The 17,244-nt window shown below is 46.9% G+C and overlaps 1 protein-coding gene across 2 annotated transcripts; it reads right to left on the bottom strand.

Annotated features, from left to right (window-relative positions):
* Nucleotides 1–37: 37 nt before the first annotated feature.
* Nucleotides 38–15,649, bottom strand: CBX7 (chromobox 7). 2 transcript variants are annotated; one of them, XM_015863420.2, is made up of 6 exons: nt 15,469–15,649; nt 14,296–14,339; nt 10,539–10,604; nt 10,011–10,077; nt 9,116–9,455; nt 38–7,143 (listed from the first exon to the last, which is right to left on the bottom strand). In XM_015863420.2, exons 1-6 carry the CDS (start codon nt 15,535–15,537, stop codon nt 6,995–6,997), a joined length of 735 nt encoding a protein of 244 aa, XP_015718906.1. In that variant the 5' UTR covers nt 15,538–15,649; the 3' UTR covers nt 38–6,994. The 2 variants fall into 2 exon arrangements, with proteins under 2 accessions (XP_015718906.1, XP_015718915.1); XM_015863429.2 differs by having other exon boundaries at nt 38–7,140; nt 15,469–15,646.
* Between the last annotated feature and the right edge of the window lie 1,595 nt (nt 15,650–17,244).

Below are 17,244 nucleotides of genomic sequence, written 5' to 3'. Positions count from 1 at the left end.
AAAAGGAGGTAAATAAGCAGACGAGCAGCCCATTAGGTAAATGTCAGTTTTCATATTTAATATTTTCATAATTTTGTTTGCAACATTTACCACATAAATCATCTAAATAAATAGATGCTGTACAGTCTCTTATCCGTATCAGTACAAAAATAAAACCACACTTTGTGTCAAATCAGACTTGAGCCTGCCCTCCCTTTGCCATTACAACCTCCGCTTACAGCACACGCTCGCTCAGACAAGGCATTATACCCCCATTGGTTCATGTGGAATTGGTTTACGGCCTATTCCCTCCCGCCCCCCAACCCCTCCCCAATACATTCAATTAGTCAGTACAAAAGCTAGAAGCTCGTTCTGTGCAAAAGGAAGCTTTCTGTGTGCAAAGACTCTCATACTCAAGCGTGCTGACAGAAACAACAGCAACAGCTGAAGAGACGTGAACGAGAACCAGGGACCCTCTTCTCCCAGTAGAGCCCATCTTCTGCCCCCCAGCAGAAGGGAAGCAGATTACGTTAGATGAGTCAGTGTGCAAAGAGTCCAAATGGAGTGTCTAAGCTGAGGGGAAGGTTGGAGCCGAAGACCCCAGGAGAGAACTAAGGTTCCTTTGACTGTAGAGCTCGCTAGGTAAGAAAGAAGAGCCTCTCATCCTAACCTGCTCAAAAGGCCCTTCAGATATGCAGAATAAAAGCTTCATTTGGATGATGTTAGTTATTTGGTTGCTGTTATGTTGGAGATAAGGTGAGCAAACAGCCTGCAGAAAAATCCTGCATTTCCTGAAGACTGCTTCTGGCTCAGCCTTCCTTCCTTTCCACACCACCTGCAAGAGGACAGGTGCCTCCCCATTCCTACCCTAGACTCATAAGGTGCAATTCTTCAGGCCAGATATAAAGATATCTCCAGAGCTAGAAGAAGCAGTCAGAGTTCCAGACTAGGACCACTGCAACTGAACTTCCTCCTCTTCTCCCTTTTCTCAGATAAAGGAGGTGATGGGGAGGAAGCCAGCACACAGGTTAGGAACCCTGTGAGCCTCCCCTCCCACCTTGATCAGCCTCCTCCACTCAGCACGGCTCCCCTCAGCCATGGGAGGGAAGCGAAGAGCTGGGTGGGGGAGCTCTGGAAAAATAAGGGACAGCTAGCGACCTGAAATAGATCCATCTCACCAAATGCTTTTCAAATGCTTTTCAAATGCCACTTTCAGGCAGACGACAAGGAGTACTTTGCACTCCTAGTGCTTTGCATTTTCAAAGTGCTTCAAAACATGCTTCAGACTAAAAGCAAAAAGAAAAAAAAATAAAAAGCTGCTTAACATCTTGACAGACTCGCAAAGAGCTTCTTTGTGCTGACACCACGTTTTCTGGTTAAAAATAAAGTAAAACCAAGTCTTTCCACTTCCTCTGAAATCCCCCTCCCAGTCACAACTGCTATCCCACTGACAAGATAAGCTGATAAGAGGTTCTGAACATTCTTATAAGCTCTCTCCTTCAATACCCAATTGCTGGTCTCTGACATACTCAGGGTGTATTTCAGACAGGAACCCCTGAAGGGTTTGCAGGATGTCCCACAGCAAACGGAAACAATTCCAGCAGCAAAGCTTCTACCCACACCCTCTTGGTAGGCATCCTTCTTAGGCCTAACAGCCATTACGATCTCCCAGTGAGCTCTGCTCATTTCTGTTAGCTGGGAATCATCCTTGACCCACTCCCTGATAACCCATCGTACTTTAAGAACTTAAGGGGGCAAGGGAAGAGGGCTGGAAGAGGAAAAGCAAGGAAGTACCTGGGAAGTATTTGAGAAGTCCATTTGAGTTCCATTCTAAGCGATTACTTCTCTCTTCAACAGTTCCATGGGCATTCCCAGCTGCCTGGTTGGAACATGGGTGCTTCAACACCCAGAAGGTTTATGCTGCCTCGCAAAGACAGCTCCACGGCAGTCAGATTCAGTGGGCCTCTTCATCATAACCTACTGTCTCAAGATCGACTTCACTGTACCCTTGGGGACAACTATTTTGAAAACAGTGAAAGAGACACGATCCCTTCACCTATACATACTAATGCTGTATAGTTCCATGTAGAAATTACCCTACATAAGCTGTCAGCATACGCCTCCCTTGCTTAATAAATGATAAAAGAGAGACACGAATGGAGCACTTCCTCTCTGCATGGCCTGCTCAGAGGGCCATCCACCCACTGACTGCTCTGAAGCACTGACACACCAGAGCTGATGCGAGGGATCACAGGCTTTGGAGCAGAAGGGACAGCATTAGAACAGTGGCTGAATGTGGCCTCATTTCATCCCCTGCTCCTTCCCCATCGTATAATTTTCCCACTCTTCCTGGAGACTAAGGTAAACCCAAAGGCCTGCCCTTTGCAACCTAGCAGGAGCAAACCTGAGGCACCTCCTTCCCTCTCTTCCTGTCCTTACTATTTTTTTCCTAGGAAGTCCAGCACCCCTCTTCTTCTCACACTGCAGGCAAGCAAGGGATGAGCCGAGGAAGAATAGATACCATTTAGCTTTAGGAAAAGTTGTTTTCCACACTTTCCCTACCTCAGAAAACCTGAGAGGAGAAGAAGGGGTGGGGAAGCGATAGCAGATTCAGCTTTGCTCAAATGCATGGATGTGGCTAACAGCTCTCACTCTGTTTTCCGCACCCCAGCCTCTGTTGTGGCTACCACTGAAGGTCTTACACGAGCTAAACCTGCCTATTTTTTGACCTGTGCAAGGCCTCCCCTCTCTATTCCAGAGAAACCATCAAACAACACTGACTGCCACAGAGCAGGAAACAGCACTGGGGCCACTGGCTCCCTGTGAGGCAAACAAACAATTTTATACATCCAGTCACAAAACACTAAGAGAACAATTCTGGATAGTTTCACAACACTAACAACAACAAAAAGAGCCATTCCTTTCTCAATAAGCTTCTTGCTGTACGAGGCTCTGACATAAGTAAGGGTCAGTTCACCAACAAACGTAAGCTTATTTTGGACAACAGAATGGCATCTGGGTGTTCTCATAATAATACCCTGGCTGTGCTTGAGAAAGAAAAAGAAAAGAAAATAAATACCTTGGTCTGACTTCACAAGCAAAAGGGCCCCCAAGCAAAGGCAAGACAATAAAGGAGCATGCAGGAGCTACAAGGCTACTTAATGCCACTATTTACGTGTTAAAACTTGCTGTTCCAAGGCATCACTTACATATCTGAGCAACAACATCTAGTCTGTAACCAGCCAGGAACAGAGGCAGTCCTTTCCAATTGTTTTTAAACCACTGTTAACAAGAAAGGTTTTCTCATCTCACGAAGCCCCTCAGTCCTGTCACATCATACACAGTGAAGTTACTGCGAGAAGACTGACGAAAGATAAACTTCTGTCCCCCAAACATAGCTGGTCATTCTCACATTGGAACAACTGTTAGAAGAGTTCTTCCTTGAGAGTTTGTTTCTTGTGCACAGTTCATTAAGTTCCACTGGCTGAAGTTTGTTTTCCTTGTTTACAGCCATAGAGCCAAATGAGGTATGGGAGAGTTAGCCCATTTCTATTCTCAGCTTGTGCTTTGAATAGAGTTATTAAACTCTGCTTCAGCTGGATGCTATTCTGGCTCTCCTAATCAAATGGAATGCGTAACAAAGCTCTGAGCACAGCATCCGATTTTCGTATGTTAGCTCTAGAAGTTCCAGCTCAATATCCAGATTTAGGATTGAACCTAAAGATAGACAGGATTTGGGAGAAAAGTGAACCCAGAGGAGCCCTACTACCCTTAAAAGTAAAAGAGCCCCATACACCTCCACACTGGCAGAAGTGGAATGAAGTTAATTTTTAAGTCCCTGAAGACCAGCTCCACCAAGGAAGTCTACAATGATATGTCACCAGATACTATGGAAGAGTATTAGAAAGACCAAAAGAAAAATCTTTAATGGATTCTGGACATTGAATTTGTGAATGTAAAAGACAAAAAAAGATAAATCAAAAAAATCCCCAAAGCAAAAAACCAAACCAAACCACCCCACAGTAACTGCTTAGTTTCCTACTGCAAACTCCTCCTCACACACACAAACCAAGCCCGTGCACATGCAACCTGCTGCACCTTAACCTGGTGGTTAACTCCTAACTGACCTGTACCTAAAGCAGCATGGGAGCCAGGTACCTTGTTCAACACTGCATGTGGTCAGGAGATTAGTCACCACAAAAAATATAAGCTAGCCTGATCCAAGCGTGATTAAGAGATGAAGCTGTGGGTGTATCCTCTTTGAAAGAGCACCACAGGTTTTTTTGAAAACCTTTACTGTAAGAGAAGGAAAAGATGTTTAAAGAGAAATGCTAAAACAAAACACTAAAAAGTCTCAGCTGGTGAGTGGAAGAAAAAGCAGAGGATGAAGGAACTGGTTTTCTGTGACAAGCTCCTTCCTGCCACGGGATTGGTACTGCTTCCAGGGGCAGCTGATGACAGGAACCTTAATAAGTAGGAAGGATTTTGGTGTGTTTGTACAACGTGATGAAGGCAAAGGTGGCAGTAACTGCATTAAAGAAAACAGATCCCATAAATGCCATGAAGATTCAGCAGGATGAGCTGGAGTTCAAGAATTTTCCCCAAACGAGCTAAAATATTGTGCTTCTATAACTGACTACCTGACCTACTGCAACCCTGGTGAGCAGACTCAGACACACTAAATGCCCACAGGTCACAATAAGAAGGAAGATGAACGTATTCTGCCTGTTTGGCAAATGTCAGGAAGAGGGGGACGTGTGTGTGTGTAGGGTGTGACTGTGTGAATGACACCGTGCAACCTCACACACTGCAGAAGAGAGCAAACCTATTTATGTGATACAATTCCAGATTTGGAAGCCTTGCTCCAGACACCCACATCCTGGGCCTGCATGCTTACCTCATCAGTTTGCCCTTGCTAGCTGTTCTAAGCTTCTTTCCTGCTCACTCTTCCTTCCACTACATAATTATCCCCCCCCTTCGCTTCTCACCCTCTCTGATTTCTCCGTAATTAAACTTCCATGTCACTTATCTGGGAGACAACAGGTTAGTTCAGACATTCAGGATCTTCCCCGTGGTCCTGAAAATGCCTTGACACAGTGGAAGACTGGCCTACTTAAACAGCTTTGAGATAGAAGGGGAAATCTTAAGTCTGCACTGACCTGTCACATCCTATCTGAGGTAAAACCTGCTTTTAATAAAAGCTTCAGGGAGCAGCCCAAGCATTTTGCAAAAAGCAGATGTTTGGATGACCAGAAGTCCCAAAGCTCCCAAACTCCGTAAGCCAGCAGGCAAAGCCTTTCAAAGGAACTGCTGCACACTGCCCAATTCCACAGATGCCTATACCTCCGAGCTCAGAAGGCTCATAGTTTCATACAGAATAAATACAGCAGGAAAGAAATGCTTTGTGTGCAGTGGGAAGAGGGAACAAAAGAAGTTAAGGATGGAAATCACGACAGCCAGCGTACCCCTGCAGCTCTCTCTGGCAGTTCCCACCTCAGACTGTAGCTTACTTCTCTTGCTTTCCATAGGAAAATGTTTGTATTTAAAAATTTAAGTTACTTAAATAAAATTTGATTTCAAGAAAATGGAACAGAATATGCACAGGCAGGAACAAATGCTATGCTAAGCTACCAACTCAAAATACAGCATTTCTTCAAATACCTCAAAGCATCACAGGCAGTCCAGCATGAGGCATTTTTAAGTGCAAGATCAGGCAGGGTCTATTGAAATGCAGACCACTTTCCTTGGCAAAGTTTTAAGCCTTCCAAGGGGAAGTTTCCATCAGTAAAGAAGTACAGGATCACAGATACTGTGAGGAGACTGGAGTCATGGAAGAATATTACTCAGACAGTGCAATCCAAGCATTCTCCTTGCTAAGAATTATGATTCCCCAACCCCACCCCCTTCTACTCTAATGCATGACTTCTCCGCATGTTGTTTACCTTGGATCTCCCAATAGCATCCAAGAACAGAATTTACCACTAATCAAGGTCCATTTCTAGCTCAATTCTGTCCAATTTCTGTGTCCTGGGCCTGTGCCAGTATCTCGAATATCTTTGCAGTGCCAGGCAATGCTTCAGTTGTCTTACCGGCCCCTCCTTCCAGGGAAGGAGAGTCAGATTTCAACCAACTACCATCACAGATTCAGGGCAGCATTTGTCATCAAGCCAGAATTTGGCAGAAGATAGGAACAACCCCACTTTTCATAACACATTTCTCACACAACACAGACAAGCCTGGAAATGATGTTTAGCATAGACATTTAGTTGAGGTATGCCTCAACTACGCTGGGTTTCTGGGCTTTTAACGAGGGCAAAATGAATTTAGTTATCCAATTTACATTTCAGACATGCGTTTCCATCTTTCCTATATGACCAACGATCAGAGAAACCTCTGCTGTCTACAAGGACCTGCTGCGCTGCACAGCCTTACTTACCACAGACAGGCAAATACGGTTCTGAAGTCCTGACAGCAGGCCCCAGGGAAAACAACACTGGAGGGAAAGGTTTAACAGGTTGTAGTTATCTACACAGGTAGGATCCATCGTCTCTCAGTGCTGCATGAAGAGAGGGAGGAGGAAGGTGGGAAGAGCAATGCACAGAGAAATGTCTTTATCCAAGGGGTATCAACTGCAGAACAAGGCAGCAGGCTAGAGGCCTAGCTCTCTTTCCACCTCCACATACTCTCTCCCCACAAATGCAGCTGCTGCCACTTAGCAGCATAAAAGCCAAATCGTTCAGCTTGCTGCTCTGACATCTAGGAGGGGAGTCTTTGCCAGGGAAAGGGCTGTCAGTTTTTCAGATGGACAAAGCAATGACAAACACCTCCCCCCCCCCCCCCCCCCCCATGCTGCCTTTTTTTTTTTTGCGTATCTGAAAGGGGAAAAAGGAGAAGGAAAAAAGGTCTCTGTAAACATTCTGAGACGTTTTGGATCTTTTTTCTTAAGGGATAAAATAAGCCCTCCCTAGCCCCACTCTAAAAGCACTAGATTTGGGGAGCACTGAAAAACGAAGATTCAGAACTGCGCACTCCGGTCTCGGAAGAAGCCCTCAGCCACTTGTGCTTCTCTGAAAGTGACGGTAATGGAGTTTGCCGTGATGTCTGTCACTGTCACTTCGCTGGGGGGCACAGTGGGAATCCAAGGGAGATTGCCATCCACATCTGCTACAAAAAGGAGAGGCAGACAGAGCATGTTAGTAAGAGGGAGAGAAGGTGGGAGAGAAAGAGAAAAGAGGAGGATGGAAAAGGTGCCTCGTTTCTGACAAATGGTGGATGAAATCAGCTCGTATTCAGTCTGCGCACACAAGGCAAGAAAGAGCATGGGCAAGCCCTTCATTCAGATGCTAAGGAAAAACAGAGGATCACTGCAGATTACAAAGGGAAAAGTAGATAGTTGTAAGGGTCTTCAGACACACACCAGCACTGGATCAGTCTACATGGAGATCGACAGCATGCAGTAACACCACCCAGCACCTCCAGCCATTCACACTTCCCCAGTGTCTCCTTCTCAACCCATGTGCCTCTGTATCAGCTGAACACACTCACCCAAGAGCAAGCTGACCTTGCAAATGTCCTACCCCCTGAAAAGTCAAAAATCACAAGTTTTAGATCCTCTAACGGGAGCCAAATGGATCCAAAGTTGAGGGTCTTCTTCATGTTGCATCTGTAATGCAGCCTGTCTACAAAATGTGATTATTACTTCACAGGGAGGCTGCTCCCAATTTCTCATGTTCTTCCTTCACTCCCCAACAGCTCCATAGGAAACCCAAATATTTCTGCCCTCTGGCACAGATAATTAACAGTCTGTCTCCCATCCAAAATCTCACCACCTGTAGCTCCCAGAGACAGCCACAAAAATAGACAGAGAAAGGAAGTAAAACATATCATCCCTCTGCCACTGCACCTGTACCATACCTTGTTATCTCAAGCTGGGCAAAGAATATGGAGAACGTACTCCTAAAAGTTTATTTATGGCTTCTTCTTGTCACACTTGAGGTGTATAACCCTAAAGCCAACTAGAATTCCACACATGCCACGCATCAAGGTGAGAACAAAAACCATTTTATGTATCAGTGCCATTCACCCTTCAGATCCCCAAATGCCTTAGAGGCCAGTACTTCTAGTGAAAACAGCCCCACGTATTTGCCTGCTGACAGTATGTGACTCTGGGTTCCTCTGTACTTGCCCCACTGCTTCCTCCTTGGATTTCAGGTGCTGTTCTAGTCCCCGTCTGAAAGAAGAGGGGATAGAGCTGATTCCCTGGACACTGTGTTCTCCCCAAAATCCTGCTGAATCCAGCCTGGCTGGCTACTACTCCCAGCAAGGAGCAACAGGATTCTCTTAACTACTACAAGCAGCACAAGCCCTTGTTTTCCACTCCTCAGGAAGCCTTACGCCTTCAGAAGCTCTAATAATGCACGGATAGAGTTTCCCTGGTAACTCAGAGCAACGTACACATCCCACAGCCCTCCTGCACAAGAGGATGGTATCCCTTCCCAAAATGCCAAATGTGCCAGGCCATCTCGCATGCCTACACTCATGCTACCTACTCAGCAGGATCAGGCAGGAGTTACCATCCTCACCTATCTCTCTCACCCCCCTCTCACATAAGCTCTACAGCAATGGGCTTTAGAGAGGATGTGGGGTGTAGAGAGGAAAGGGAAGGAGGGGGCAGAAGGAATGTAGTGTGGGTTCCTAAGGACATTCCTGCTTGCTCTTAGAGCAGCACCAGTAGAGGAGTGCCAATGTCAGAGCCTGCCCAAGACCAAGCAAGCTCCTTTCACATGAGCAACAGACAAAACACATGCGGGTGTGTGGATAGAGGCAAAGCTCATTGTCACTTCTGCCAGAAGGAAATCAGAACACAGCATTAACTTCTAGTAACCTCTGTATGTTTTCTAACACTGGGAGTGGTGTTGCTGATTTAAGACTAAAAAGAGATGGCAGTACTCAAAAACTACAGTCATCCAACCAGGAAAGAGGTCTGCAGAAATGAAACTCACAATGCGAGCCAGCAAGAGATGCTCTGAGGATCTGACCTCAACCACAATCCCAGGACGGGGCAAGCAAGGAGGCAGCATGTATAGCATCCTTCTCATGCCCCAGAACTTCTCAGTCAAGGGGAGGCTGGGCTTACCTTCCTTGCTGGTGTGCTGTGTGGCCTCCCAGTCCTCAGGGCTTTGCTGAGCCTCCAGGTCTACCGCGTCATTCAAGAAGAACTCATGCCTGCAGTTTCGGTTCTCCAGACTTGCCATGCGGGGGAACTTCTTCCTTGACAGTCGCAAGTACTTCTGGTTTTTCCGTTGCTTCCGGAGAGAGAATGGCAGGACTGTTCCCCCAGTCTTCTCTGAGAACTCTGCCTGCCCTGTCTTGGCCCCTGGCAGGCTACTGTCTCCTCCTCCAAACCTCCGTGCAAGAGAGAAACAGAGCTTTTCCTTTCCCTTGTGGGCACTCCTCAAGTCCATGCCATACAGCCGCTGACAAGAATATCAACACAGCAAGGTTCAGAATGGGAATCTGACAATGCAGTCATCAGGGCTCTCACCTGGGGGCCAGGAATCTATTCTTACCTGAGCATCTAGGTGACCTAGGAGAAGCTGTGGTGCTCCTACAACACTGTTTCTCTCATCTCTTCACCTGCAATCTAAGCTCTTCCTTACATACTTTGTTTAGGATTGACTGCTCTGTGTGGCAACCAAAGCACGCTGGAAGTCCACTTCCAAACAGCTACTGCCTTTCACATGCTGGGAAGTCCAAGCCCAGTGTGAAATGAAAAGACCACGTCAACCAGGCAAGATCCTATTTCAGAGAGCAAGAGCTGTTTTTTGCACTTTTGTGTCTTTTTTTTTTTGCTGTTTCGTTAGCTGTTCAGCTAACAGGTTAAAAGTACCTGCCTGCCCACTGAGCTCAAGCATTTAACCTCCAAGTTTTGTCCATGCAACAGCCAACAGACAGTTTCCATCTTCCTGTGAGCAGAGTAGCAGCACAGCACTAACTAATTAGAAATATACAAAAGAAGAGCAAGAAGCTACCTGCAGTAGGAGGCGCTTTGGTTTGGGACCTCTTTTTCTGTACCCTGAAGCACGGTCTCTCTCTTCCCTGTGAAGGATGAACACAAATCAAACAAAGTAATAAACACCACAGCACAAAGCCTAGCCAGGACTTCCACCTTTTGCAGCAGAGCTCCCTCATTTCCTCTTTTAAAAACCAACTGTGAATAGCAGGGACTTGGAAAACATCCCAGAACTGCTTCTTGCAGGAGTGAAATTCTTGCAATACAGGAACTTCTCTGACTTAACTGATCAAGAACAGGCTATGGAAACTTATCACCTCCCATCACAACAGTCCAGCTCTGGACCCAATTAAAACCTGAGAACAATTGTTGTTTGGCTCAGTGCTTGTGCCTGGCCTCATTCTGCCTTATCTGCCTCGATCAAGGCCAGGTTACAGAGGTAGAGAAGGACTCAGTGCTACCCGTCTCAATTATGATTGAAGTGGGGACACCACAACAGAATAAGGACACCATTTCCCATGACCAGTGAAAGAACGCACACACTTACTTTTCTTCGTAAGCCACTACCAGGCGAGGGTCCAAGATATGATCTTCTGGCTCCCATGTGCTGTATCTGAAGAGAAACATAAGGAATATAAAGTAAACAATGCTTTAATGAAACATTCCCTCTGCAGGGCTGTTCCCAGTGTGCTGAGGCCCTGGATATCGTCTTCACAAGGCCTGCCACAACACTGCTAGAGCTCTGAGGAATCCTAGCCATTCCCCCCAAAACTTGCTGCCAGACATCACCTCCCATTCTGCCAAACAGGCAGAGCCAGGCACCAAGCAGCAATGTGTAATAGAGCAGGGAAGGCTTTCATCCCCAGGGCTCCCCTTGTGCTATTTGCAAAGCCTGCACAGAGCCACAAACTAGTTTTAAGGCGATGCATAAACAGGTTGCATTTGCAGCACCCTCAGAAATCCAACAAATATATGTGACAAAGAGATGAAATCTGATACAGCTTTCTGAAAAATAGGTCTCTCTTAATTTAGAGCACTCAAAGATTAAGTATGTTTTCTCCCCTGCATTATTAATTACCACTAATCACTGGAGCCAAAAGTATTTCTTTAAGAAGAGTTTAATTTTTCCCCACTGTTACCATTCAACTGAACCTGTTTAGATTCGGGCCCCGCGGCAAGCTGACGGCAACTATTCGACTACTGCTCCTCTTACTTGGCTCCCCCTGCAGGTTATTTCTGCGCAGCGTAGGTTGCACAGCAGCAACACCCACCTGCACTGTGGTTAGGGCTACTGAAACCGCTTAAAAGGAGCTTGACACCCTGAAAGCAACCCATAAACAATGTCACTAGCTGCTCCCTCTTCCTCCACTGCCAGACAGCTACAATGGAGCCAGCTGTTCAGGAAAGGGCTGAGACCACATAGCAGGCCACACCACAACCTGTTCCCGAGGGGCATGGCTGTGGTTCACACCAAGCAGAAGCAGCCAAAGATTCCCATGGTGAAAGGTTTCTGGAGGATAAAAGGGCCACAAGGTGACCCCCACAGTGGGTTAAATTTAACGGCTTATGGTTGCCAAGAAAAGATGGGCAGCACATCTTTACTATGTGAACCCTAAAGCAAGAAGGCAAGTCTGACACCCCAAATACCTCAGAGCATTCAGTTTCCTGGCACGTGATGTCCACTGTCTCAAAGCAGAGCTTTGAGTCTCCAGCCCCTAGAGAGGGGGGCAGACAGGAGAAGCGCAAGAGGCAAAGGTGCACTTGTAGCAGTGCCTTTAAGCTCAGGGAAAACGTTTTAGGATGCTCACATTTCTGGATGCAGCACAGCCAGTGCATGGGAACATGTGGCACACGCACATACGTACACAGGGAGGTGGTTTGCTTTTTTCCTTTCATCTACTCATTAGCTAGAAGAAAGATACTGAAAGACAGGAGAGTTCCTGGAGAATGGTTCTATAAAAGAAGGTACAGGATTGTTTGTTTTTAATACAAAACTGAGAAGCAAAAACATGGAACTGAGATATTCCTAGGTTCACTGCACACCTGAGGGTTAAGAACAGCCATGTCTTCATAACCAATTGATCCCTCCCTCTCTCCTTTGCCCAAGCCTCCTGCAGCAACCTGTCTGCGAGCTGTCAAAGCCAAGATGCTGTTTGAACAGAGGAGGGTTTCCTCCCAGCTGCAGGGATTCTGGCACTCATCCTACAAATTTAAGAAAAATGATAACACAGGAGGGGAAAAAAAAAGACAGCAGAGCAATTTTCATAGGCAGAAGAAAGAAAATTTGCTTTAAAAAAAAAATAATTAGAAAGAAAAACCCATGGTGGGTGTTGCCTTTTTCTCTGCAGCTCAATTCCTGGATTCACCGCAGTGGCAAAACACTGCATATAAAAAAAAAACAACATGGTTCAGTTTGCCGCACACGCTCACAGAGCTATAAATACGAGCACACACAGCCCAGGCTGCAGCAGAACTGCAGAGAGCAGGCACTCTGGAAAACATAGATCATATGATCCTCCTTCCCCCTCCTTCTACTCCTCCTCTTCCCCCTCCCCTCTTAACTCCAACACAAGTTGTAAACAAGCTCGTAGCTAGAATCAGGCTGTCGCTGCTTCATTCCCTGACTCTAGCAGTACAGTCCAGCAATCCGAGGATGAAAGTATCTTGCATGCTCAAAGCATCTTGGTTTTAAGCAAACCAAACCACTGTATGAACAGTTAAAAAATGAATCAGCGTTCTTTGGAGTGTGCATGAAGAAGGTGTTCAGACTTCTCACAACATCAAAACAAGGGAACCTTCATATTCTCTTGCTCTCTGGGCTTGAGCTGTCCTTTTAATTCCCCAGAGTTCCTGGTTCCCCTACAGTTCCAAGGTATAGGGCAAGAAAAGGCAGCAGCAAGAATACGGGCCAGTATGTGAAAAGAAATGTGATACCAAGCCTCACCCCACCTTCTCTTGCAATGTCATTTGCCAAAAAAGATCTTACTGTGTTTGCCCCATTTCTCCTTTCCATAAGTATCAGTATTTCAGCCAAACAGGACAGTGCCTCACAAACTACAAACATTCTCGAGCTCTGATAGTGATTAAATTAGGTGTAGCTACTTAGGAGGGGCAAAGTGGCCCAAGAACTGATCCACATTGCAGCTGGTAGTTATTAAGAGCCCCAGGTTACACTCCAACAACAGGATTTACAGTCAAGAAAAGTCATCCCAATTTGACCATCACCACCAGAGAGGGGAAGCTACTTACGCACGCCCTCTAAGCACAAGGATCAGGCACATGGAAACACATTCCACCTTCTTAAACATGAGGTACAATTTGTCAGGCTCACATCCAAACACCCATCAGGTTCACACCCAGCATTTTGCAACTACAAGGATGAGCTTGTACCCCTTTACTTAGCAGCATCCAGGGCAACCAGACACACACCGCAGTCACACCCATGTGCCACTGGGTACCTACACATAGTCACAAACAGAAAAGCAGACCTCTCTCCCCATGGGTAAGACCATGAGGCTGTTCTAGCAGGCCGCTAGCTGACACAGAAATGTTCTCCAGTTGCCTAATCTTTTTAATCTCAAAGCATGTCACAGATTGTACAGACACAAAGCAATGACTCTTTTTCAGAGGCAGCTGCACTTTAATAAAGAAGCATCTGCAAACAGCACACAGCAACGATGCAAAAAATATACACATATTTACATATATTTTTTTCCCCTCTTGCGATACGATAACCAAAGCAAAGGCAGAAAAGGCACTAACAACAACAAAAGGTTTCAGACAAGGAAATAAAGGCATTGCGGTTATTTCCAAGGGACAAAGATCACCTCCAGTTGGCTACAATCCATCTGAAATATTGCCCCTTTCCTTCTGTGGATTGCAGAGGGGATACAGTCAGATAACAAAGACAAGACCACCACTTTGTTTTCCATTTTAAAAGACTGCATCCAGCTCTAGAAATAAAGTGCAGTCCCCTCGGTGCTGACTCAGAAAAGCAAGCACCGTTCCAAGCTCTGAAGAATGAGGGTTCCTCATCAAACTGCTACCAAACTGCACAAGCCTTGTGACTAAAAAGCATCTCAATGGAATATTTCAGTAGTGGCAAAACCCAGTCAGAAGAGGTTGGCATACAGTCTGCATCCTTCAGCTGCCAGTGTGGAAACAATACAGACTTTCGGTTTGTGGCTCTGTTTATAGTTGTCAGATTGAGGCACGTGAGGTTACCCATGAAGAACGAGATGCTCAGTTGCAGAGATAAAGACTAATAACAAATAGCTAAGAAAATGACAAGTAAAACAACTTACTTTGGGGGCCATCCTTTCCACTTCACCAGGTATTCTACTTTACCCTGGAGAGGAGAAAAAGGAAGAATAAAATAGGTGAAGACTGCAACCAAATACGGGCTATGGTAAGAGAAGCAACCAATCAACAGAACTGAGCAAAGAGCTCATTTTCCACCACTTCATTTTCAAAACAACGCCACTTCCTCTTGCAACTATACTTGTGCTATCTCCTTCCCCGTGGGCACGGAGGGCTGTTTAAAAGGATGCAAAATCCCCCCAGCTTGGGGCTGTCGCTCTACAGAATCATAGAAGCTGGAAGAGACCTCTGGAGATCATTAAGTCCAACCCTGCTACTAAAAGCAGGTTCCCTATGGTAGCTTGGGTCAGTAAAGCATCAGGTGGAATCCTAATGCCAGACTGCAGCCATCCCTGCATTTACAGGGAGCCCTGCAAGAAGTCAGCACGCATAAAAGCAAGAGGGAGATGCACGCCAGGAGCATGTGTCAAAGGAATCTGTTCAAGCAGAGAAGACATACAAGACTGAGATCCGATGAAGCGTCACTTTGGCATATTCCCTTCTAGCTGCTGTGCTGCAGCACTGCTCCATCCATCTCAGTCACTCCACCTTTGAACCCAAACAAACAGCTCAAAACCAAACAACAAACGTGCAACAGTCACAAACCACACGCAGAGGCCCAGAAGAACACACACAACCAGCAAAGAAGTCTTTAATATTATACCACAGGACTTGTTAAACACTTCCCAGAGCAGTGCAGGATGGAAGTGTCGCTGCTGCTGGCACAAAGTGACAGCACAGAAAGCGCAGCCCTGCAGCCGGTGTTTTCCTACAGGGGGGCTCCCCAGCTTCCAGATGCTCGCACACACCGCCCTATAAGGCACTTCCCAACGACCAGAGGATCCGAATGCACAGGGTTTAGCCCTTCCCCCCAAGGGAGGGAGTTCCTCCAGTCAGGGAAACTGAGTCACGGAGCTGCGGCCGAGCCCCCCACGCACCACAGGGTGACTCTCAAAGACCCCCCGCCCCGGGGACACCCCCCCTTCCCCGCCCCATCCTAGAGCGGCCGCCGCCAGCACCACCACGCCCCCCGCTCCCGTGTGAGGAGGGAGGGAGGAAGGGAGGGAGGCGGGCCAGGCCGGGCCGGGGGGACCCCACTCGCCCACCACGCGGCCCACCTTCCGCACACGCTTCTTGCGGATGCTCTCCACCGCGAACACCTGCTCCCCGATAGCCGACAGCTCCATGGCCGGGGAGGACAGCGGGGCCACAGCCGGCGTTGCCCGTCGTTGGCCGTTAGCGGCCGTTGCCCGGCGCTCCCCCTCCCACGCCCCCTCCCCCCGCCCCGCTTTAGAACCTGCGCAACGTTTTCCTTCGGCGCGGGGGGGCGGGGCCTCACGCTGGGCGGGAACCGGCGGAGGGGCCGCTCCCGCCTCCCGCCCCGTTCCCCCTCACGGCCGCCCCCGCGCTGCCCGCTCCCTTCCTTCGTTGACACGACAGCCCTTAATTGGGGTAACGGCGGCGGAACGCGGCTTGAAACGCTCTTCGGGCTCCCCGCCGGCACAGACGCAGCCCAGAGTGTTTCTCTGGTGCGAATTATAGCGCAGCCGGACTGAGAAATGGGGCTCGGTGTGTTCTGCTTGATGGTTGGACCGGGGGTCTGAGAGGAACCGTCGTGATTCGGTGATTCTATTGACCGTGTTGGGATAAAGTGGAACAGAAATCCTGCTTCGCCGCATGAAAACTTGTGGCTGAATCCTTTATGGTAGCGTAGGACATGTACATGCCTTAAACTGAAGCGTGATGTATGTATTTCCAACGGGAAAGAACAAATACTGAAGGCATTCTCCAGAGTAACCTGCGTTATAAGCAGGGCTTATAGAGCATGTTATCCACATCCTCAGTACCATCGGGCAGATTTCTATGGCATCGTTCCTTTCATCCTTCCCACTTTCCCCCTCCTTCGCCTCACATATATATATAAGCACAGCTGTATCGCACCCTGCTCATGGGGTGAAAAGCAAGAACCCTCCCACCCTGTCCCAAGTCATGAATGACTGCTAAGCGAATGTTACTCAGCCATTCATAAGGACAAAAAACAACGAGGACAAAACGACTCAAGCAGCCCAGTGCTTCAGATCTTACAACCTTTAAAAGCCGCCCCGTGATAAAAGACCTTATAAAAGTATATCAGGAACTAGGTTACCAAAACCTTCGCTGGAGTTTCTATGACTAATTGCCCAGTCACACTAACACATACAAGGGAACTCCACACACAGAAAACCAAAGCAAATATTGAACCTCCCTTAATACAAATCCAGAGACCCAGATCCAGGAGCCTTTAATCAAAATTCCAATTAACTTCAAAGAGTTTTACTTGAGTAACAAACTGGGAGCAGGATCCCGTACAGAGGAATTACCATTTTAATTGCCTCTGGTTTGATTAAACGACTCAGCTTGCAGTAGATACAGGCACTTACATTAACACTAGAAATTTATTAACGGTCACTTAGATTCTATAAAGCCTAATTCTGCTGAGGGCCTTGTCAGGCTTCTTTCTTTTCTGTAATTTCTTCCAAAAATAGGGCTACTTATTGCACTGCCAGTCCCCCATTACTCACTCAGGAGAGAATCAGCTCGTTAAAAAAAGTAACGAACATATAGAGGAATCAAAGCTGAGACTGGTCCTATATCTGAGTACTGCAGGGAGCTCTTTCTGTCACTCTAAAGAAGGATCAGCAGGCAGAGGCTGGTCCTCATTCATTATTTGACAGCTTTTGTATTATGTTGTCCAGGGAACAGGTCAAAATATTTGGTTTGGGGACACTCAGTCTGTTGGGAACATGGGAGGGATGTGAAGGTGGTTTAGGGAAGAGGGAATGCCTCTTTTATAATGAATATGAATGGCTGTAGAGCAAATGAGAGCAATGACAGAGCCTTTATTTGAGAAATAG

Source organism: Coturnix japonica, chromosome 1 (genome assembly GCF_001577835.2).
Source record: "Coturnix japonica isolate 7356 chromosome 1, Coturnix japonica 2.1, whole genome shotgun sequence".
Taxonomy (NCBI): Eukaryota; Metazoa; Chordata; class Aves; order Galliformes; family Phasianidae; genus Coturnix; species Coturnix japonica.
The sequence above is the reverse complement of the archived record's forward strand: the minus strand, read 5'-3'. Positions and strand labels throughout refer to the sequence as shown.